The sequence below is a fragment of the Antennarius striatus genome, chromosome 21 (genome assembly GCF_040054535.1).
Source record: "Antennarius striatus isolate MH-2024 chromosome 21, ASM4005453v1, whole genome shotgun sequence".
NCBI classification, from domain to species: Eukaryota; Metazoa; Chordata; class Actinopteri; order Lophiiformes; family Antennariidae; genus Antennarius; species Antennarius striatus.
In genome coordinates this window covers 399284-422606 of record NC_090796.1, presented here as the reverse complement: position 1 = coordinate 422606, position 23323 = coordinate 399284, and the positions used below count along the sequence as shown (strand labels likewise).

The window sequence follows — 23323 nt, the reverse complement described above, 5'->3', positions numbered from 1 at the left end:
GAAACAACACACACCAGCCCATCACTGACTGACTGACGGTAATAACACGGAACTGAACCGGGATCTGCCCCTGCATTATGCGGACTGCTTCTTTACTGCGTGTTGTTTTGGTATCAGGTACAATTTATACTTGGTTTGCTTTAAATAAAGTAGAGGCTGACGCTGGGACTTGTGGGTTGTGTGTGTGTGTGTGTGTGTGTGTGTGCGTGTGTGTGTGTGTGTGTGTGTGTGTGTGTGTGTGTGTGTGCGTGCGTGTGTCACACACTCTTATTTTTCTAGAGAATTCGGCTCCAGAGCAGCAGCTGGAGGAGGATCTACCCCTCGGTGGTGGAGGATCTACCCCTCGGTGGTGGAGGATCTACCCCTCGGTGGTTCTGCCGTCAGAACTAACCCCAGCGGCTCCGGAACCCGCACTACTTTTCCGGTCCGTTCAGACCGTACCGATCAAGGCGGGTTTTCCCGTCGCTGGAAGAGGCGATGCGGCTCCACCGGCGGAGGGACACCATCCTGCCGCCCCAGCGGACGGTCGTGTATCCGGCGGAGGACTACCGGCTGGGCCCGTGGCGGTGATGCGGTCCGCCGTCGCTCGGTTTCCGCCAGAGAGCAGAGCGCCGCTCCGGTGACACTCCGCTCCGTTCGACCCGCGGTGGTTTCTGCGTTTCGCCTCGAATATCACGGCCTTCCCTTCGCTCCGGGCGGGTTCATGTCGTAGACCCGCGGACCGGGAGGGCGTCGTTGTTGGAAGTTCTTTCGCGGGGGGGTCGGAGCAGCCATGGCCGTCGAGGCTCGGCCGGAGCTGGTCGGGAAGCGGTTCCTGTGCGTCGGCGGCGACGAGCCGCCCCGGACGGGCGACATCTCCCGGTGGCCGTGGAGGGCCGGGGTCATCCGGGCCGTCAACAACCGGGACAGCGACCACTCCGACCTGACGGTAAGCTCCGGCGGCGGGCCGTCACACACCGACCGGCGGCTTCACCCGCGGGTAGCGAGGCGTGTTGCTGAGGTGTCGTTAGCCGTGGAAGCTGGAGCTGTCAGCGGAAGGCTGAGGGACGGGACGGTCCAGACAGACTCGGGTCCGGGTCCGGAACCCCGGGACCCCCGTGTGTTCAGACCCGGTGCCGCGGAGCTCCACCGCGGTGGAGGAGGACGGCTCACCCCGGGGGGGGGGGTCCGTTCACGGCTGGAGTCACGGAGAAACAGAGGAATTCATCCGGTGTCATTTTTGGGCAACATTACCCACAAATGTGTGTCCCACATACCCCTGACCCGGGGACGGGGGTGTCTGGACCTTTAATTGCCACTGCTGGAGGTAATTGGTCGCAGCCTCGGATGAAGACTCCAATGGAAAGTTGTCTGGTAGAAAAAGGGTCTTTGCGTTTCCAGAGAACACACACACACACACACACACACACACACACACACACACACACACACACACACACACACACACACCTATGCTGTCCAGGGGTAGAACCCCGTCCCGCCTCAGGGGTGATTACATTATTAATACCTCCAGTGGGGTGGAAACTTTGGCCAGATTGAAGCATAGAATGTCAGCCCGGTTCTTACTTGGGGCCCTGTTGGTGTTGGGGGGCCCTGTTGGTGTTGGGGGGGCCCTGTTGGTGTTGGGGGCCCTGTTGGTGTTGGGGGCCCCTGTCAGAACTAGACTACAGGTAGTGATTGGCTGAACGAGCCCCGGCTGACACACGGTCTGTCTGAAGGTACCTGTGCCTGTTCTCCGTGTCCCTTTGTTCAGGAATCCTCCCGTCTGCCTGCAGAGCCGTGGACAAACCAACACGCCTGGTCTGAGCCTGGACTTAGGTTTACATACACATGTACACATGACAATACTGCACATGTAGACCCAGTCACCAGACACCCAATAATGTCATTCAGCTGTCAAAGGTTTGTGTGACCGACTGGTTCTATTCCAGGAGCGAACAGTCTCTGATCGATCAGTTCTGGTGTGTCTGTAGCGTGTTGTGGACGTGATTGTGAGTCAGTGACACGGATGAGGCTTCAGTGTGACACCAACTCAGATCAAGGTTCAAAGCTCTCGTTGAACTCTGCATGCACCGATCAATCAATCTTGTGAACTGGTGTGTTCACCAGCAGTCTGTTTGTGGCAGGAGCAGTGAGGTGACATCACCAATAGATTGTGCTAGTGAACACCTCACTAGTGTCGCGTGTGCTGCAGACTGCATGCACTTGTTCCTATCAGAGGGTTACAGGATTAACACACGTGTGGAGGTGGACTGGCAGCTGAAGGAGGGCCAGTCCACCTCCAGGGCACTGCCGGGCTACCCTTGAGCAAGGCACCCCACCCAACATCTATCTACCTACCTATCTGTCTGTCTATCCATCTGTTGTCTGTGTATATGTGTGTGTGTGTGTGTGTGTGTGTGTGTGTGTGTGTGTGCGCTGCAGACTCGTGACGTCTTCTTCCTCTAAATCCTCCAGTGGGGGCCCTTGTGTGTGATGTGATTTATGCAGCGACTTGTGTTCTGCTTTCCTTTGGTCCAATGGGCCCCGTCTCATTAGCAGGGCGCTGGTCAGTCAATACATGGAGGAAGATTGGAGGTTAGAGTCAATGTGTCAATCCAAGCTGTCAGGTGTGTGTGGTCAAACAGGCCAGCAGCACAGGGGTATATGTGAGGCTTGGCTGACTGAGCGCTATAGATAATATATAAGTAAAAAAATAATTTGATGGAAACAAACCAGTCAGTATGACAATACATGCAGAGATTACTACCCAGTATTTACCAAAGGTGTAAAAGCTGTTGAATATAATTTTGTCAACATTTAATATTTGGGCTTGTCATCGATTAGGTCGACTCAGTTTACTCTCATTCAACATCATTTTATTGTCCATTAATTTGATTGAAAGAAACTAGATTTTCAGGGTGCTGTAGTTATCTTTGGTGTGGACTTTGTGAGTTATTTTTCAATTGTTAAATTTCAGTGATGGAATTGTTTTAGGGGGTTGGACACAAACTACCTGGAGACGTCTGTCAGGCAGGAGACAAATTATTTGTGCTCTCAGGATGGGAAACCTGACGCTCAGAATGAGCTCATCGCTCTGAACACTGTCGGGTTTTATGCAGTTATTCAAGGTTAAACTCTTAGTGTGTACTGTAGTTGTGACTTCTAAACGATCCATACCTCTGGTAGAGCAGGAGACCAACCAGTCTGACAGGCTGACATCACTCACTACCCAATGAGCACGAGCACAGGTACATGTTCTCCTTCCTGAGTTCTGCTTCATGGCTTTAAAGCCAGTTGAGCAGGACGTATGGAGACAATCATAGAAACAGTCGCTGTAGTAATGACGAGCTTGTGTGACTGTGTTCACGTACGTCTTGACATAATTTAATTTTTACATCATTTCCTTCAGGATATAAGTAAAGCCTGTCATCTACATTAACTGATTCTTGTTTTGATATTCCATCATCACAGTGCCTTCATTGTGTAGCACCTACTCCACATTACCCAGTGAGCTCATAGTCTTTTACAGAGTAATCTACATGACATGACAACCTTATATTTATTATTTTGTCTTGTTGCTTGTCAAAATTGTGTTTACTAGAATCCATTCAGGTTTATGTAGGATATACCAAAGCTAAATGTCATGGTAGCCTTGAGGCTCTCTTGTCCACGTATCCTTATCCACTTGGTCTCATTTGTTGAGACCCAAATAATAAAACTGTTGATTCTTTAAAATAAGAATAGAAGAAATGTTTCTCTTTTGAGTGAGAACAGTATTGCTCCCCCATATTCAATACGGCACTGAATTAATTTTCTAGTGACCCACATTGGTGCTGCAGAGCGGTCTGAAACAGAAAATACCCAACAGATGAGACAGCGATGGCTGGATGAACACTAACCAAATGAGTGTCTCGACACCTGGAGGTCCAGGCTGGGGCTCAGGAATTAAATGTCTGCTTTGTTGAGGTTTTCTTTGGGAGTTTAATTTGTAATGTAGAGCTTTTGAAGATGCACCTCAATTCTGTCGTCAGCTGCAAGAGTTGTATCGCCGTTTATTTGATGATCTGCTGTCCTCGACTTTATTTGGTAGTTGTACCACTTTTATTTATTGTATTGCGCACCCTGACATACACCTGCCACTGTTCTACATTCATGTTTCATTGTTCTCATGTCCTGTTTCATCATCACAGAAACGAAGTAAAGACATTCTGCGTTTGTGTTTTTCTAGTGAACGTTCTTCATCAGAGATTCCTTCTTCACCATTAATACTTTGTCTTCCTCTCCCCATGAGTTACCTTGGCTCAGTTTTAGCTTTGTCCATCTGTCTTTTTCCTTCGTTTGTGGTGACAGTAACCTGCTGTAACTTTCTGCAGTCCAACCATCCTGAAAAGAGCTTCCACACTACGAACAAACCACACCATGGTTCATCACGATCCGTGCTGACAACACCCATTTTGTTTTAATTTAGGCCAGTCCAGGGGAGGGGACTTCTTTTGGTATGTAAAAAAACAACAACAAAAAATCCTAAATTCAAGGCCAACAAGTTTGAAAATGGCCTAAACATTGGGATTCTTACCATACATTTATACAGTTTATGTGAAGGAAAGGTCAGTGGTAGAACCCAAAGCTGAAACGTGAGGATAAAAGTGCCATCCTCTGGATTCTCTGGCTGGAAAGAGCAGGCCAGGTCATTGCCTATAGGAGCTTTTGTTTTCCATTACAGTCTGTTCTCTCTGTTCGTCTGTCTGTCTGTTTCTGTCTCTGTGTGTAAATACAGAAGCAGTGCTGCTGGTTTGTTTGGAGGACTGTGGTGTGGTTCATCTCAGTGTTACTAATCAGCAGAAAATGACACTGTCACCGGGACAGAAGCTTCCACACAGAATCCATACATATGTGTTGCAGAGCTACGAGCTCCCTGATGCTGGCGTATGAATAGTGATGTTGTTGAGAGTACAGAGGCAAACGAGAGACGGAGAGTACAGCAGTAGAAACACCTGTGCCCTAACGTAAATACTAAAGTGGTACCAGAATGTACCACAACACGGCACTCTTTGTTCCAGTACAACATGGACTTCACTGCATTGTTTATCTCAGTCTGAGCTGGTGGAAATCAGTGTCATTAATTCTTTTAACAACTGTGAGTCAGCTGAATGGGTAAAGTAGACTGGCACTAAACTGTCAGCCCAACAACTGACGTTTACTGATCTGACTGGGAAATAATTGGGTGAAAAAATACCACAAATCATGGCTGAAATCAATCAAATCACCTGATCATCATGCATGTTATTTGAAGCTCGTCATTATCAGGTGGCCCTGGTTCCAAATGTGGGCGACAGTGTGGTCCTCCTCAGGGTTCTTGGATGCCTCTTTTTCTGAAATCCAATAAATACACTAGAAGTAAAACGTTTGAGGTATAATTAAATGTGTATGCAGATATACATGTATTTTTTATATACGTATGAGTGCATTATGTTATGTGTGAATGTATATTGTGTATATATATGTATGTATAGAAATGTGTGTATGTATCCGTGTATATATATGTAACTTTTGATGACAACAGTAAATATAATGGTCCATTCAGAGTCTCCACATGGACCAGGAGGATAATCCAGAGACGCTGTGGTGTTGAGGCACCAGGACTGTCACACAGATGGAAAGATTCTGTTGAAAAGCTGATGGCTGCTGATTGTAACTCATATTGATCAAGTTTGTCAATTGTCTAAATCCCTCGAGAAATTTTAGGAGTGGTTAGGTACATTATATTTATTGTTGTCATCAAAAGTTACATATACATATATACATGATACAGACACACACATTTCTATACATACATACACAATATACATCCACACATACATAACATACACATGCATAAAAATACATACATGACAGACTGGTTGATGTGATCCAATGAGTCACGGTCAGTCAATCACAGGCAGAGAAGGAAACAGAGGGCGGCGATCACGCCATCCCATTCTGCTGGTGGTCCCCAACCCCTGGGTCGTGGACCGGTTCTGGTCTGTGGGTCAATTGATACCAGACCGCATAGAAAGAATCCAGAACTTCGATTATTTGTTTTATTTACTCTCTGACCCTGAATGATGTTTCAGAAAGTGGCCAGATTCTCTCCTCATCTGTCTGTCACTCTTGACACTTTCAAGATGCTTGCCTCGGTCACATGACTACCTTCTTATCTCATTGGCTGCCAGCTCTTTGAACGAATCGATCTCCTTCGGTGAACTTTCTCCGAAGCTGCAGACATTATCAGTGTTTCTTTCTGTTTTTGGTTGATCCCATGATGCTTCACTAACACACCGTGTTCACACGCAGGTGAGCGCTGACATACGCAAACTTTATAGCATCGTAAGATGACGCAACGTCTCCGTCTTCCTCTGATTCTCCATCCTCTGTTCGTTAACTGGATCAAGTGGTTAAAGGGGCCACGAAAGTTTCTATGCGGAGGGTAGAAGGGCCAGTGAGGAGACAGAAGAAACAAATTCAATGAAAAGGAAAGCTACAAAATACCAGATTCAATGCTGGGCGTATCATTTTATTTTGTTGTATTTATCCACCACACCTTAAAGGCCGGTCTGTGAAAATATTGGCTGACGCTAAACTGGTCTGTGGCACATCAACGGTTGGAGAACACTGGTCTAAGGGACACCAGTGTCTCAAGACGCCATTGCTTGGGCAGGTGTTTGTTTCGGGCTCTGTACATATGTGTCTACATAATTATATTTGTGTGTGTATATACTGTATGTGTGTGTGTATATACTGTGTGTGTGTGTGTACATATATCCCCACCTATATATTTGAATAAACTCACTTGAAAGCCTCACGCTGTCACCAACTCCACCCACTACCTGTCAATCAAGCACTCAACCAATCACGGCGTATCTGGCAGAAGGAATCAGGTGACCAACATGGCGTAAGGTGTCTGCTCTGTTAGTAGAAATAACACTACTGGACTCCAGTTCACATCATTCTAGAGTCAGAACTGTTAACAATGTTCATGTTCAGAGCAGAGGGTCCAAACAGCAGAACCACACAGAAAACAACCATTAGTGAGTGAAACTAGCTGCTAGCACCAACAGTCTGTCCAGCTATGGTTTCTGTTTGGACTGGGACAATCCATGTAGTACCCACAATACTCCTGGGGGAGCTGACAAAAACGCTCTTTCAGTAACTCCATACAGTTGTGTTCATGTAGTCACTAACAGAAATTCCACGATCAATAAACAACAATATCAGACTTAGTTTCTTTTCTTTTTTTTCTTCGCTGTCACAAGAAAACAAACCTCTGTGTCCGACGAAGCCGTAACGGCTCCGTAAGTGAGAGACATGAACAAATGTGAAGACCGGAGCTAACTTAGCGAGCGACCCCCAACTTCAGGGTAGACACCAGAAGGTAACGTGAGGTTTTCAAGTGAGCATATTATTGGTGTGGATATGTACAGTAATATATATATAATATATATTATATATATATTATATATATATATATGGTATGTATGCATGTAATATACTGTATGTGTGTATATGGCTGTGTATGTATATATATATGTATATATGTACATGTATTTATATACATGAACACACATATCCACATATATGTGTCTGTGTATACAAATATGTGTGTGTATCTATGTATAAGTTTGTATATTATGTACATATATGTATATGAGTAGTGTAAGAATGTCTGAGTATCTCAGATGCAGTATTTTCTGATATATGTGTATATAGAAAGCATATGCTTGTTGTTCCAATGCAAAAACATTACAAAACGTGACGGTCACATTGATCCAAAACCACCTCTTGATTCTGTCACCTCTTGCTATTCCAAGGTCCACTTCTCTAAAAGATGACACTCAAATTTCAATATGAACTTACTGAGATCTTCTGCTGACAGGCTGCACAGCAGTCATCAAATACAGCTCACTGTCTGAGTTGATGGTTTCTTGTGTATAATTATCAAGTTGAATTGTGTGAGAATAAAGCTACGATTGTTATACAGTATATATCGTGTGTGTGTGGAGTAACCAAATATTGATGAGTATGAGGAGAAAAATATTTCTCTTTCAGTATTTGTGTATTCCTTTACAGACAGGCTTTGGACTGTCAGTGTTTTTTCATTTTAGCATTTACCATAATGGATTTCACTGCAATCTGGGACATATAAGTGGTATGTAAAATGTGTCACAAGTTTTTATTTACCACGTTGACATTGACACGGCAAGCTCCAGTATTGATGGCCAGTTTATGTGGTATTTGGGCTGTGCAGTAACTGGATACACACACTGTTAGTGGTTTGTTTTCTGGTGCCTAAGGAAACAAAATGTAATCTGAAGCCAGGATGGGCTGGCTGGATGTACCCTTCCCCCAATTCCCTTAAAGTCTCTCTGACACACACACACACACACACACACACACACACACACACACACACACACACACACACACACACACACACACACACACACACACACACACACACACACACACACACACACACACACACACACACACACACACACACACACACACACACACACACACACACACACACACACACACACAGCTCCACTACATAGTACTACATACAGCAGCCATAAAGTCTCCTATAGGCTTGAAGGCTTTCCACATAACCCTGGGAATACATTAGCCTCTATTACTTAACAGCTGCTGTGGTTGTTGTCAGACTGTGTAGTTTGTGATCCACTACTCTATTCTCATATAAATGTTATACTTGTGTGTTTGTGTATATATGTGTATATGCACACACAGTATATATATACAGCTGGATAGTACAATAAAATCAACTGACTTGAATGCAGAAGGCCGTGGGTTCTGTGGGAATCCCGGTCAGGGTGAACAATGTCCAGTGAGGGTTCTTAGGCAGGGCCCTAGATGCTACACTAGCCTACCTCAGGCATGAGTGACCACAAAAAATGATAGTCATGCCGGCTTGTCCAGGTCAACAAAGTCTGCGTCTGCTATCCAGGTCACTGGAACCTAGGAAGAGGGGATTTTTGGGGTGAATGTGGGGCCAAGGGATGCTTCAAGACCAACAATCAAGGCTAACAGAGAAATAGCTGTTGGCCTACTGTTCCAACATCCCTAACCAAAAAACTGCTGTCACAACTAGAGATTTATGAAATACTACAACTACAGCAAGAAGGTGCCAGGACGCCAGGTCAACGGGGAGATTTCACAACCACCCCCAGAAGTCGAGATTGGGTACCAAGCTCCAATAGATATAAATGGCCTCAATAAAAGAGCTGCTGACCTGAGAAGGAAGATCGTGACCCAACTGGAAACCTGGAGCCTCCAACAAATATCGGAGCAGAGTTGTCAAGTAGAAGATGTGAATGCTGCGATAAGAACCATCCCCACAGGGAATATAACTGAGACCAACAAGCTGATCCACAGTACAGCAATAATAACTGGACATTAGAGGCCACGATGAAGGCGACACAGAGAGAAGTCAGCCAGCTAGCCGAGCTACAGAAGGGGAACATGGTGAATAAAGGGGCACCCAGGAAATACAGCAAGCTCTCCATACCTGAAGCACTCGAAACTGCCAAACAGAGACTAACGGCTCTGGCTACCCGACTGAAGAGATATATTGTGGAGGTGAAGGCCAGGAGAATAAACAGCACTCAGCAAGCAGTTGGTCAGCGCCGGGCCCGGATATGATCCATACATACTGGCTAAAGAAGCTGACAGCACTCCACGAGCGTCTAGCAGCACAGATGAACCAGCTGCTGAGGGATGGGACGCACCCAGAATGGTTGACTGAAGGCAGGACAGTCCTGATCATGAAAGACCCACTGAAGGGATCTACCCCATCCAACTACCGGCCAATAACCTGTCTCAGTACAACATGGAAGCTCCTGTCAGGCATCATGGCCGCTAAGATGAGTAGGCACATGGATCAATACATGAGTGGGACACAGAAAGGAGTTGGTAGTAACACCAGGGGAGCCAAGCACCAGCTACTGGTGGACAGAGGAGTACACAGAGACTGTAAGAATAGGCAGACCAACTTGTGCACCGCCTGGATAGACTACCAGAAAGCCTACGACTCAATGCCACATACGTGGATAACATCACGTGTGGCATATACCAAGGGGATGCACTATCACCTGAACCCCCGCTATAGGCCTGAACCCCCTTTAGTGAGATCATCACGAAGAGTGGTAGAGTAACAACATCACTGAACTCACTGTTCAGCAAAGGATATGTTGCCAAGGTAGAGAAAGGTGGTTCTCAACAGCTTGTTTAAAAGCTGGACATGACATTCCATCCAGGATCTTTTTTCCAAAACAGCACTTAAGGCTGTGTCTAAAGAACAGCCCCACCAGGGTGTACTTTCACTGTGTTCTGTGTTGATAGCAGTCTGGATCTGAACGTTATTTTATTATACGTTATTATACATTTTGTTGTACCGTAAATGTATTCAGTCACTATTTTCAATGCTTTGCTCGTGTTCTTCTAAGAAGGGTTTTGAGAAGACTACGTTTCTCTTCATTTCAGTACGGTTCTTGTATTCTAACTATAGGCTTCATTCATTCATTTTCAACATCCGTTTCTCCCGCCGTCTTGGGTCGCGGGGGGCTGGAGCCTATCCCAGCCCACTGGGGGCGTGACGCAGATTTTTGTAGGTGATGAGGAGGATCTTGAACTGGATGTGTTGTCTTCTGAAGGAGCCAGTGGAGCTGTGGGAGGACTGGGTGGGTGTGGGTGTGGAGTGGAGTTCTGAACATGGTGATATGTTTGAAGGTGAGTGGAGGGAAGACCAGACGGGAGGCTGCTGCAGTAATCGAGTCTGGAGGAATTACATGCATGGATTAGTGTTTCAGCAGGGGGTGGAGATTGGGTGGGATGAAGGTAGATGATTATTAATATTGTGTGCATTTGTACAGGAGATGCATACATGTCTATGTACAGTATGTCTATGCATGCGTCTATATGGATGTGTCTCTGTGTGAGTGTGTGTTATATCTGTGTCTACAACATGTGTGTTTTTGAACATTGCTGTCAGGGAATGCCCCCCCCCCCATACCTGTTTGAGGGCTGTGTTTACCAAAATAATATCAGGGAATCTATACTGGTGTAACTGGGATTCTCCGGACATCTCTCGAATGGATCAGGCAGCTTTGGCTCACGCGTGTCTATCTTGAATATTTTGATTTGACTGTATTCTGATCACGTGTGTCCTGAGCTGCACGCTGAGTGGAATGTCTCGTGTCTACCTCAGAGCTGAACCAGTAATTCCTTTTTACTGTATTGGAGAAACCTGTGGGTGATGGAATGCTGCCGTACCCGTCAGTCTGGTGTGTGTGTGTGTGTGTGTGTGTGTGTGTGTGTGTGTGTGTGTGTGTGTGTGTCACATCCTCACTGAGACCGGTTCATCCTGCAGTGTAATGCAATTCATCTTGTCATCAGCACTCATTATAGTAACATGTCTTCTCTGTGCCAGTAGGACCCAGTAGGGGTAGAATGACTCCAGGCTGGCTGCAGACGCTCCTGCTGAATTTCAAACAGGATCTCTCAGGAACAAAATGCACAGGAAAAGACCACCTCTGCATTTTAAGGCCACATGTTATCCTCCTTTAAATTGATGTCACGAGGCGGTCAGACGTCCAACTACACTGTATTCTAAATGTTTTGCCCCAAACCGATCCTGGTTCTGAGTTTTTCACTGTCCAAGGCTGCGTTCAGACTGCAGGCCAATTGGGAACCAATCAGATTTCCTTCCATATCCGATTGTTAGGGCTGACAACAATCACACTATTTTCAGCATGTTTCCAATGTGATCTTGCTCCGTTCAGACTGCCCCACGTTATTGGTCTATTTGATAGGTTGCTGTAGCAACGACATGGGGGCGGAGGTGTCCTCCACGCTCCGTAAAGCACATTGGCTCTGGCGGCACGTAGAGCGACGTCACGAACGGTCAAAGCGGATCAGTGTTCGGAGCCGTTCAGACTGAGACGCATCTGTCAAAATGGAACCACCTCCAGGAAGTGGTTCCAATCCAAAAACTGGATTTCATGTGGGATGGGACTGTTGAGCTGGACACTGAACCTCACCTCCGGGAGGCGCCCCCTTCTCTGGGGTCAGTGTTTTCACGCCAATGGGGCGGGGCTATGCAAATCACTCCTGTTGTTCCGTCATGAAAGGAGCGGATTCTGATCAGTGTGTTTGAGCAGCGTTTGAGGCTGGACAGTCGATACTGGACCCGTTTGTTTAACACATTCTAGGAGCTGGTTGGTTAGGCAGGACCACTAGTCTATGTAGAGACCAGAATAAAGCTGGTGCCAATTTGAAGTTAGTAGTTAAGCTCGTTAATCACTGATAATGTGAATTGTTTTTGGCCATGTGCCGGTGTCGTTTGGACCGCTGTTTGACAGTTGCTCAGACAGACCCTTACATTAATGGACCGTCTGTGTCACACAGTATCTGTGGAACCCCATCAGCTTTTAGTCCAGTTCCTGAGCTCTCCCATCACTTCTATCTGGTGCCTTTGTCTTGTTTGATTCTGCGGTCCCTACTGTTATATTCTGCTCTGTTTTCCCAGTCCTGTCGTTCTCCCAGCCACTTTAACTTGTTCACCGTCTTGCTGTTTGCTCCTGATCGCTCCTGCCTTGTCCCACGGTCACACAGTCAAAGCTCTGATTGTGTTTGTCAGACACAACCGTTTCTGACAAAGCCCCCGGAGACTGAATGAACCAAGTTTACATTATGCTATATTCAGATATGACATATTGGTACTTTGTTCTGTTATATATACTGTATATACTAACGGGAATCTGTGGAAATTCCACGATAAAACAATACTGTACTGTACTGTATCAGACTGGGTTAGCATTCCTTTTTTTTCCTCGTCTTCACAAGAAAACAAACTGCTGTGTCCGACGAAGACGTAACGGCTCCGTGTGTGTGTGACGAAGACGTAATGTCTTCGTGTGTGTGGGACGAAGATGTAACGGCTCCGTGTGTGTGTGACGAAGACGTAACGGCTCCGTGTGTGTGTGACGAAGATGTAACGGCTCCGTGTGTGTGTGACGAAGATGTAACGGCTCCGTATGTGTGGGACGAAGACGTAACGGCTCCGTGTGTGTGGGACGAAGACGTAACGGCTCCGTGTGTGTGGGACGAAGACGTAACGGCTCCGTAAGTGTGGGACGAAGACGTAACGGCTCCGTGTGTGTGGGACGAAGACGTAATGTCTTCATGTGTGTGGGACGAAGACGTAACGGCTCCGTGTGTGTGGGACGAAGACGTAACGGCTCCGTGTGTGTGGGACGGACTAAGGCCGCTTTGGCGTTACGGTCCGGCCATCCGGGTAGACGCCGGCTTCGTGAGTCGGGTCCTGGTGAATAAAGCATCGGAGTTCCCCACACGACAACGTGAGGTCCGTCACAATCAGAGAATATGAACCGCTATGTTTGACGAACACAAAACGGCTCCGTCACTGAGACACACGGACAAATGTGAAGACCAGAGCTAACTCGGCTAGTGGCCACAAGTTCAGGGTAGACGGAAAGAGACAGCGTGAGGTTTTAAGAGAGATTATTCACATACATAGGTGGGAGATATGTTCTGTTTTTCTGCCGTTTAGAATGACATTTGTCAGTGTCATCAGTCCCACATTTACTCTCAAACTGTCCTGTAGGGTAGAATCACAGTTTAAATTGTCGGAGCTAAAAGAAGGTTGTTGCTTATGCAGTCAGTTAAAATATAATTAATAAGCTATAGTCTTACTTCCTCAAATGGGCCTAAATGTAATGGATAGATACTTCATTATTCCTGGAGGAAGTTGCACAAATGTACAATTGTAATGTTTCTGAAATGTCTCTTTTATATACATATATATATATGTGTATATATATGTATATAAAAATGTGTGTGTATATTTATTTGTTATATACATACACATACAGTATATACTGTATATGTGTGTATATTCTTTGTCTGATCTGTCCTAGTAGCAGTGACAATAGTCTGGTGTGTTCAGCCTGGTTTTCTGGTTGCTTCATGATTCACTGCCTGGATTTACGATGTTCCAGAAAGGCAGGGAGTGTAAAAAAACAGAGAGAAAGAAGGAAGGAAAAAAACAGAATAAGGCAGAAATTGGCAGATGAAGGAAGGACATGGAGGGGGAGTGAGAGGGCTGATTCAGAGAGCTGAAGTGAAAGAGAGAGAATGTTATTTGAAAAATGAAGAGAAGGGAAGAGAGCGAGCTCTGTGTGCTCTCATTAGTCATTTGGATTTTCAGCCAGCCGGGCTCTGTGGCAGAGAGATGGAGAGAGAATGGGAGTGTGTGTGTGTGTGTGTGTGTGTGTGTGTGTGTGTGTGTGTGTGTGTGTGTGTGTGTGTGTGTGTGTGTGTGTGTGTGTGTGTATGGGAGTGTGTGTGTGTGTGTGTGTGTGTGTGTGTGTGTGTGTGTGTGTGTGTGTGTGTGTGAGAGGGGGAGGGATGTTTTCTCTCCTCTGTCTGGCCTCTCTCTCATAGCAACAGCGGCTTAGCCACGTGAACGCCAGTTCCTTTGAGTTCACCCGTTACACAGAGCTTAACCCTTGGAGCGCCACGCAGCCCGTCACAGTGGACACACAGCAGACGTGTGTGTGTGCTGCCGGCCTCTCCCAGCGGACTGACGATCATTTGTTCCATCTTCAATCAAAATACTGCAAACCGTCGTCAGGAGTTGGGCTGATTTTAGCACAATGGCTGAGGGAACCACAGGGAGTCGGATCTGAAGACGTGGTTTTAAGCCGTGTTTTAAACCAGTGGGTCGGTTACTGGGTTGGTCGGTTTGTCCTCAGCAGATTTATGCACAACACGCTGGTCACATGTCCACACGGCGTGTCAGAACAATGGAGGAGTGATGAAGGAGCCCAGAGAGTCCCTCCAAAGACTACAGTAGTACAGCAGTGGAGCGTCTACCAGTTAACACGTGACCCTCTACCAGTTAACATGTGACCCTCTACCAGGTAACACGTGACCCTCTACCAGGTAACATGTGACCCTCTACCAGGTAACACGTGACCCTCTACCAGTTAACACGTGACCCTCTACCAGTTAACACGTGACCCTCTACCAGGTAACACGTGACCCTCTACCAGGTAACACGTGACCCTCTACCAGGTAACACGTGACCCTCTACCAGTTAACACGTGGCCCTCTACCAGTTAACACGTGACCCTCTACCAGTTAACACGTGACCCTCTACCAGGTAACACGTGACCCTCTACCAGGTAACATGTGACCCTCTACCAGTTAACACGTGACCCTCTACCAGGTAACACGTGACCCTCTACCAGGTAACACGTGACCCTCTACCAGGTAACACGTGACCCTCTACCAGTTAACACGTGACCCTCTACCAGGTAACACGTGACCCTCTACCAGTTAACACGTGACCCTCTACCAGGTAACACGTGACCCTCTACCAGGTAACACGTGACCCTCTACCAGTTAACATGTGACCCTCTACCAGTTAACACGTGACTCTCTACCAGTTAACACGTGACCCTGTACCAGTTAACACGTGACCCTCTACCAGTTAACACGTGACCCTCTACCAGGTAACACGTGACCCTCTACCAGTTAACACGTGACCCTCTACCAGTTAACACGTGACCCTCTACCAGTTAACACGTGACCCTCTACCAGTTAACACGTGACCCTGTACCAGTTAACATGTGCCCCTCTACCAGTTGCCCCTCCACCACTCAAACATAGTAGGTCTCTGGACCTCCAGACCTCCAGAGCTGATGTCTTTGTTGCCGTAGCAGCAGATGTGTTGCAGTGAGGTGAAATAAGGTGAAACGTTTCCTCAGTCCAGAATATTGATTATTTTATCACACGACACAATCCTGATCCATAAAAGATCAACTCTATTAGATCCAAGGTCTGCATACAAGTCTGTCTGTCTGTCTGTCTGTCTGTCTGTCTGTCTGTCTGTCTGTCTGTCTGTCTGTCTGTCTGTCTGTCTGTCTGTCTGTCTCTGTCTCTGTCTCTGTCTCTGTCTCTCTCCTCTCTTCTCTTCTTCTGTCTGTCTCAGCCTCGTCCCCCAGACTACAGACAGCCTGGGGATGTGAGTGTTTTTGTGTGATCATTCCGTTGTGGGTACGCCCCTCATGTTGTGGGTACGCCCCTCATGTTGTGGGTACGCCCCTCATGTTGTGGGTACGCCCCTCATGTTGTGGGTACGCCCCTCATGTTGTGGCGGGTACGCCCCTCATGTTGTGGGTACGCCCCTCATGTTGTGGGTACGCCCCTCATGTTGTGGCGGGTACGCCCCTCATGTTGTGGCGGGTACGCCCCTCATGTTGTGGCGGGTACGCCCCTCATGTTGTGGCGGGTACGCCCCTCATGTTGTGGGTACGCCCCTCATGTTGTGGGTACGCCCCTCATGTTGTGGGTACGCCCCTCATGTTGTGGGTACGCCCCTCATGTTGTGGGTACGCCCCTCATGTTGTGGCGGGTACGCCCCTCATGTTGTGGGTACGCCCCTCATGTTGTGGGTACGCCCCTCATGTTGTGGCGGGTACGCCCCTCATGTTGTGGCGGGTACGCCCCTCATGTTGTGGCGGGTACGCCCCTCATGTTGTGGCGGGTACGCCCCTCATGTTGTGGGTACGCCCCTCATGTTGTGGCGGGTACGCCCCTCATGTTGTGGGTACGCCCCTCAAGTTGTGGCGGGTACGCCCCTCATGTTGTGGTGGGTACGCCCCTCATGTTGTGGGTACGCCCCTCATGTTGTGGCGGGTACGCCCCTCATGTTGTGTCGGGTACGCCCCTCATGTTGTGGGTACGCCCCTCATGTTGTGGGTATACCCCTCATGTTGTGGCGGGTACGCCCCTCATGTTGTGTCGGGTACGCCCCTCATGTTGTGGCGGGTACGCCCCTCATGTTGTGGCGGGTACGCCCCTCATGTTGTGGCGGGTACGCCCCTCATGTTGTGGCGGGTACGCCCCTCATGTTGTGGGTACGCCCCTCATGTTGTGGCGGGTACGCCCCTCATGTTGTGGGTACGCCCCTCAAGTTGTGGCGGGTACGCCCCTCATGTTGTGGTGGGTACGCCCCTCATGTTGTGGCTGGTACGCCCCTCATGTTGTGGCGGGTACGCCCCTCATGTTGTGGCGGGTACGCCCCTCATGTTGTGGCGGGTACGCCCCTCATGTTGTGGGTACGCCCCTCATGTTGTGGCGGGTACGCCCCTCATGTTGTGGGTACGCCCCTCACGTTGTGGCGGGTACGCCCCTCATGTTGTGGCGGGTACGCCCCTCATGTTGTGGCGGGTACGCCCCTCATGTTGTGGGTACGCCCCTCATGTTGTGGGTATACCCCTCATGTTGTGGCGGGTACGCCCCTCATGTTGTGGCGGGTACGCCCCTCATGTTGTGGGTATACCCCTCATGTTGTGGCGGGTACGCCCCTCATGTTGTGGCGGGTACGCCCCTCATGTTGTGGGTACGCCCTTCATGTTGTGGGTACGCCCCTCATGTTGTGGCGGGTATGCCCCTCACGTTGTGGCGGGTACGCCCCTCACGTTGTGGCGGGTACGCCCCTCATGTTGTGGCGGGTACGCCCCTCATGTTGTGGCGGGTACGCCCCTCATGTTGTGGCGGGTACGCCCCTCATGTTGTGGCGGGTACGCCCCTCATGTTGTGGGTACGCCCCTCATGTTGTGGCGGGTACGCCCCTCATGTTGTGGCGGGTACGCCCCTCATGTTGTGGGTACGCCCCTCATGTTGTGGCGGGTACGCCCCTCACGTTGTGGCGGGTACGCCCCTCATGTTGTGGCGGGTACGCCCCTCATGTTGTGGCGGGTACGCCCCTCATGTTGTGGCGGGTACGCTCCTCATGTTGTGGCGGGTACGCCCCTCATGTTGTGGCGGGTACGCCCCTCATGTTGTGGCGGGTACGCCCCTCATGTTGTGGCGGGTACGCCCCTCATGTTGTGGCGGGTACGCCCCTCACGTTGTGGCGGGTACGCCCCTCACGTTGTGGCGGGTACGCCCCTCATGTTGTGGCGGGTACGCCCCTCATGTTGTGGCGGGTACGCCCCTCATGTTGTGGGTACGCCCCTCATGTTGTGGCGGGTACGCCCCTCATGTTGTGGGTACGCCCCTCATGTTGTGGCGGGTACGCCCCTCATGTTGTGGCAGACCCCCACCACCTGTGTCACTTTGGGAAACTCCTGGGTTGTAACACTTGTGACGTGTTCCTGAAGCCCATCAGTGTAACAGAGTAAACCACTGTGGGGGGGTCCTTCTGAGGTCTTCGTTTCTACTTCATTTCACAGTTAAGCCAAATCTGTTTTCTTCTTTTCTTTCTTCCCCAGTTGAGTCCTTATAGATGTTTTCCAGATGGCCTGGAGGTAACGTCCCTCTTCAGATTCACCTCCATCAATGTCTTCTGAACGGTTTCACACATTGGTTGGTTACGACTGCATTTATTATCTCTACCTTAGGAGTAAAATGTCTTCTGCGTTTCTCAGTGGGACTTCAGTGGCATTTGAGAAGCTGTGCTTTTTACTATCAGGACCTTTTACTGTACTGTAAGGAGTCTTGTTCTGAACACTACTTGACTGGCTTCATGGTTGGCACATTCAATACGAGGGGCCCGATGCTGTTCAGGTTGGGTGTTCTGCTCTGTCCGGTCTTAACAGAGCATCAAACCAGCTGTGGACAGTTCTGGTGAAGAGAGTCATTCCTTTGTGGAAGGTCTGCGGTTCGATACCCAGTCTACATGTCATTGTATCCTTGAGCAGGATACTTACCCCAACATGTTTCTTGGGGGCTGGAAGTGCTGCCCACTGCCCTTCAACGATGGGTAGAAAAACCTGTTTCCCCCCTGGAACTAAAAGCAGCAGCCCTGGAGACTGCAGACAGACTGACAGCTCCACAAAACCTCTGATTTTTAGTTGATTTCTTTATATTTGCACTGATACTGTTTTCTGAAATCAAAGATTTATTTAGGTATTTTAAAGAATAGATAGTGTTTATTTTTAGGTTTGCAAATTCAGGTCAGTGTGTTCATGATGGGAACTGAGTTTCAGCACAGCATCAGTTCAAAGGAAGGACTTCAGAATACCAGTGGAGGGATGTGAACCTGTTGAGTGAATTGTCAGCAGCTTTTGATTAACAGTGGTCAGAAGTGCTAATAGTTAGTTTGCCATATTGCTTTGTACAATAGACAGTATACAATAACGCTGATGTATGTTATTACATTGGGTATGGGTTCGGTCTGGCTTTCTCTCACTCCATCCCTCTTCAAAGCGGTGATGTCATGTCAGTGTTGGTGTGTCCGTCCGTTAGTCCACCAAACGTCTCCACAACCGTTCAGACAGATGAAACAAAAAGCACTTGACTCAGGCAGCAGAGGGGAGGAAGATGAGATGATGACCTTGACCTTGAGAAAACTAGGTCAAGGTCAAAGTTTAACTTTTGTACAACCAGGAACTGGATAAGATAGAAAGACGAGGGAGAAGGCCAGTGTGAATAAGATCATAGATTAAAGCTAGTGCTTTGATCTATGACAGTAGGTCAGAAAACTAGCTTTGATCTTTGACCTATGCAAGTAGGTCAGGGTAAAATTTTGAATTCAGGGGTGTCGCTGGAATGCTGCAGTCTGTGACTGCCTTAGTTCTAGTTGGTTCTTCCATGGTGTTGTTGGTCAGTTATATGTATTGATCATTATACTGTAATGTGTTGTGATTAACGGCGTCTCACACTCATTGTGGATTATCTATTCACACTGTGTCTTGGTGAAGCTTTTGGGATGGCCCTGGGCTCTACTCTGTCCAGAGTGACCTAGAACAGTGGTCCCCAACCCCCGGGCCGCGGACCGGTACCGGTCCGTGGGTCATTTGGTACCGGGCCGCTCAGAAAGAGGAACTTATTTACGTCCGTTTGATTTACTTCGGAGTCTGAAAGACGTTAAATTTGAAAAGTGACGTCTGTGTGGAATGACGCACTGACTAATTCATGCGTCTGTCCCTCTTGACGGGTCTCGGTCACGTGACAGGTCATCAACACACACAATGAAGCGCCCATAAACGCACCAGAGTTCTGGATTAAAGTCGAGGCAGATTATCCTGAGATCGCCCAAAAAGGATGGAAAACCCTGCTTCCATTTCCTGCGATGTTCCAGCGATTTTGTGCTGTGACCGAAAACCAAACCAAACTGGAGTAGAGCAGACCTATGGAACACACTTCAGGGGTCATTGTCTCCGTTACCCCTTGATTAGCGGTCCCCATCCACTAATTCTCATTATTGTAATTACTATTATTTGATTGACTTGTTCACCTTTCTGTTGGAAATGATCAATATTTCTCCTGCGTTGAATGCACTGATTGTAAGTCGTGAAATTTCAAAATAAACCTCATCAGTGCAGTCACTTCAATCGGGTTTTTAATGTAATTATTTCTTACAATTATTTCGTTTACAGAGATGAAATAGAGATGTTGATTATCAATTTATGAAAGAAAGGTTGTTTATTGTCTGTTGATGTCTACATTTTACATAAAACCACTGTGGACGATTTATTATTAGACTACAGCTGTCCTGACGTCATTAACGATTATCGAGCAAATGAAGACCGGTCCGTTAAATATTGTCTGAGATGAAACCGGTCCGTGGAGATAAAAAGGTTGGGGACCGCTGACCTAGAACAGTGGTTGTTGGTACCAGAATGAGTGTATGGAGTTGTGGTTGTGAAACTAACCTCATGTTATTTTAACTAGAGGTAATATATTCAGTGAATATTTCAGTGAAAAAGGCTCCTGCACTTCCACAGGGCAAGTTCTGCTGTGATTATTGTCCTGGCTGAGTCATGTCTCCTACCCTCCATTGAACAGACTGGGACTTGGGATACTGCCCTGCTCGTGTATGAACACAATAAACATGTTAACTCTTGTTAGCAGTGCTAGGAATGACTCTTTCACACGCAGTTCATAATCTCATTGTCAGCATTCTTTACGTCTCCTAGCAATGAAAGTCCTTTCACCAGTCCTGTCTGGAACTGGAACGAGTAGTTATTCTCATTAGGACGTGTGGTTTTCTTCCTGTTAGCTACGTAAATGTTTACTGCATGACATTTTAGGATATTGTACAAAATTCTATTCACCGTTTTCATTACATAGTTCAAAATTCAAATTAAATTGAATAAAATCAGAAGTGTTTCTCTAGCAAGAAGCTTGAGGACTGATTTTCATGATTAAACACTCGTAGTTACGTCGTCCTCTGCTGAGACTAACTGATCCGGTCAGAAACACTCTCTGTGTGTACTATTCTGTTTTGTTGTACTTTGTTACAGTTGTCCTCTCCGTTAGAACTAAAACGGGTGTATTTCTACACCCTAAAGCATTAAATTTGCTGGTATGAAATGACGTATTAAAGAGCTCTCTTTAGGTGCCGTGTAACATGTAAATACTCTAGTCCACATGTGCCAGCTGTCAGTACGTGTGATCAGGAGGAGCCCTGAACACTGATGGTCATACTGCTTGTCTTTTGGTTGAATGAAAAGGTATTTTTCTGACCCACCTTGTTGTGTTATCTGTTGGTGGTTTATTTTCTTGTGGACCTCCTGTGTTGCTGATTGGACAGTAGAACAGCAGTAGACCCAATGGAGTGTTCTGGAAGTAGTCTTGTTTCTAGTCTTTTGTGTGGCTGGGGGTTCATCTTTGAACTGATGCCTTCAAATGAATGAATGAGGGCACCCAGCACTGCCATTTTAAGTTCTGTTTAAGAACTGCCTTTTGGAACAAAAATGTAATTCAGTTTGTTAAAAAAATAAAAAGTTTCAGAGTGTCGTAATGGCCGTGTTGCGTCAGAGGAGGAAGCTGCTCTGCTGCGTGGAGAAACTTGAAACTCATTACTTCACTAGTATAACTGGACTAAAACAAAGACAATAGCATTTCAGAAGCATTGGGCTGGAAAAAATCTACTATGGTAGTCATAAACACCAAAGGGCAACAATATGCCGGTGTGGTATCTAGACTGCTGAATGCAAAAGAAATGGAATGCACCCCGGCTCTCTTTCTGTCTTATTGTCTGGATTAGAAGGTAAACGCAGCAGAAAATGTAGAGGATGAGCACAAAGTAGACCCCACTGAGGAAATGTTCACTGTGGGTCACGACATGTTGGTAATCATGGAAAACACAGTCACACAAAGTTAGTTCACTAGCATGTCAACCACAGGTCACCTGACAGTGAACATGACTGTGTAACACTGACCGTACACGTGTTCGTAGAACGATGAGAAGAAACACAAGCACCAGACCACCATGAAGCGTCACCTCTGCTCACCCTTTGTCACGGCTCTTTGTGTTCAGGTCAGACTGATTGGTCCTGGTGATCAGTAACAGAATGTTCATCGTTCACGAGACAGAAGACGTCCGATGGTGTTAGCCCTACGGTCGGTGGACGTCGTCACTGAACTCGTTTTTACCTGCTTGGTAGGGTTAGTCTGATTCTTGGTGCACGACACAAAGGTGTGTTTTCATCGTTGAACCGTCACCAGCAGCGGGAGCCTCCCGTAGGTCCACACCTCCTGTAGGTCCACAGCTCCTGTAGGTCCACACCTCCCGTAGGTCCACACCTCCTGTAGGTCCACAGCTCCCGTAGGTCCACACCTCCTGTAGGTCCACACCTCCTGTAGGTCCACACCTCCTGTAGGTCCACAGCTCCCGTAGGTCCACATCTCCCGTAGGTCCACACCTCCTGTAGGTCCACAGCTCCCGTAGGTCCACAGCTCCCGTAGGTCCACACCTCCCGTAGGTCCACAGCTCCCGTAGGTCCACAGCTCCCGTAGGTCCACAGCTCCTGTAGGTCCACAGCTCCTGTTGGTCCACACCTCCTGTAGGTCCACACCTCCCGTAGGTCCACAGCTCCCGTAGGTCCACACCTCCCGTAGGTCCACAGCTCCCGTAGGTCCACACCTCCCGTAGGTCCACAGCTCCCGTAGGTCCACAGCTCCCGTAGGTCCACAGCTCCTGTAGGTCCACAGCTCCTGTAGGTCCACAGCTCCTGCAGGTCCACACCTCCTGTAGGTCCACAGCTCCTGCAGGTCCACACCTCCTGTAGGTCCACAGCTCCCGTAGGACCACACCTCCTGTAGGACCACACCTCCAGTCATGGAAGCATCACCCCCCTTCCCTCATCAGCTGTCACCTGTGGAACCACACAGCAGGGGCTGTTGTCAGCTGTGTGTCCTCTACAGGCTCAAACAACACACACACACACACACACACACACACACACACACACACACACACACACACACACACACACACACACACACACACACACACACACACACA

At 47.9% G+C, this 23323-nt stretch overlaps 1 protein-coding gene across 1 annotated transcript in view; it reads left to right on the top strand.

Annotated features, from left to right (window-relative positions):
- The first annotated feature begins 288 nt into the window (after positions 1–288).
- jmjd1cb (jumonji domain containing 1Cb) overlaps positions 289–23323 on the top strand; it is a 118961-nt gene continuing 95926 nt past the window's right edge. Inside the window, exon 1 of the mRNA XM_068305749.1 lies at positions 289–928. Coding sequence (XP_068161850.1) covers positions 773–928 — 156 coding nt within the window. The 5' untranslated portion in view covers positions 289–772. The remainder of the gene's footprint in view (positions 929–23323) is intronic.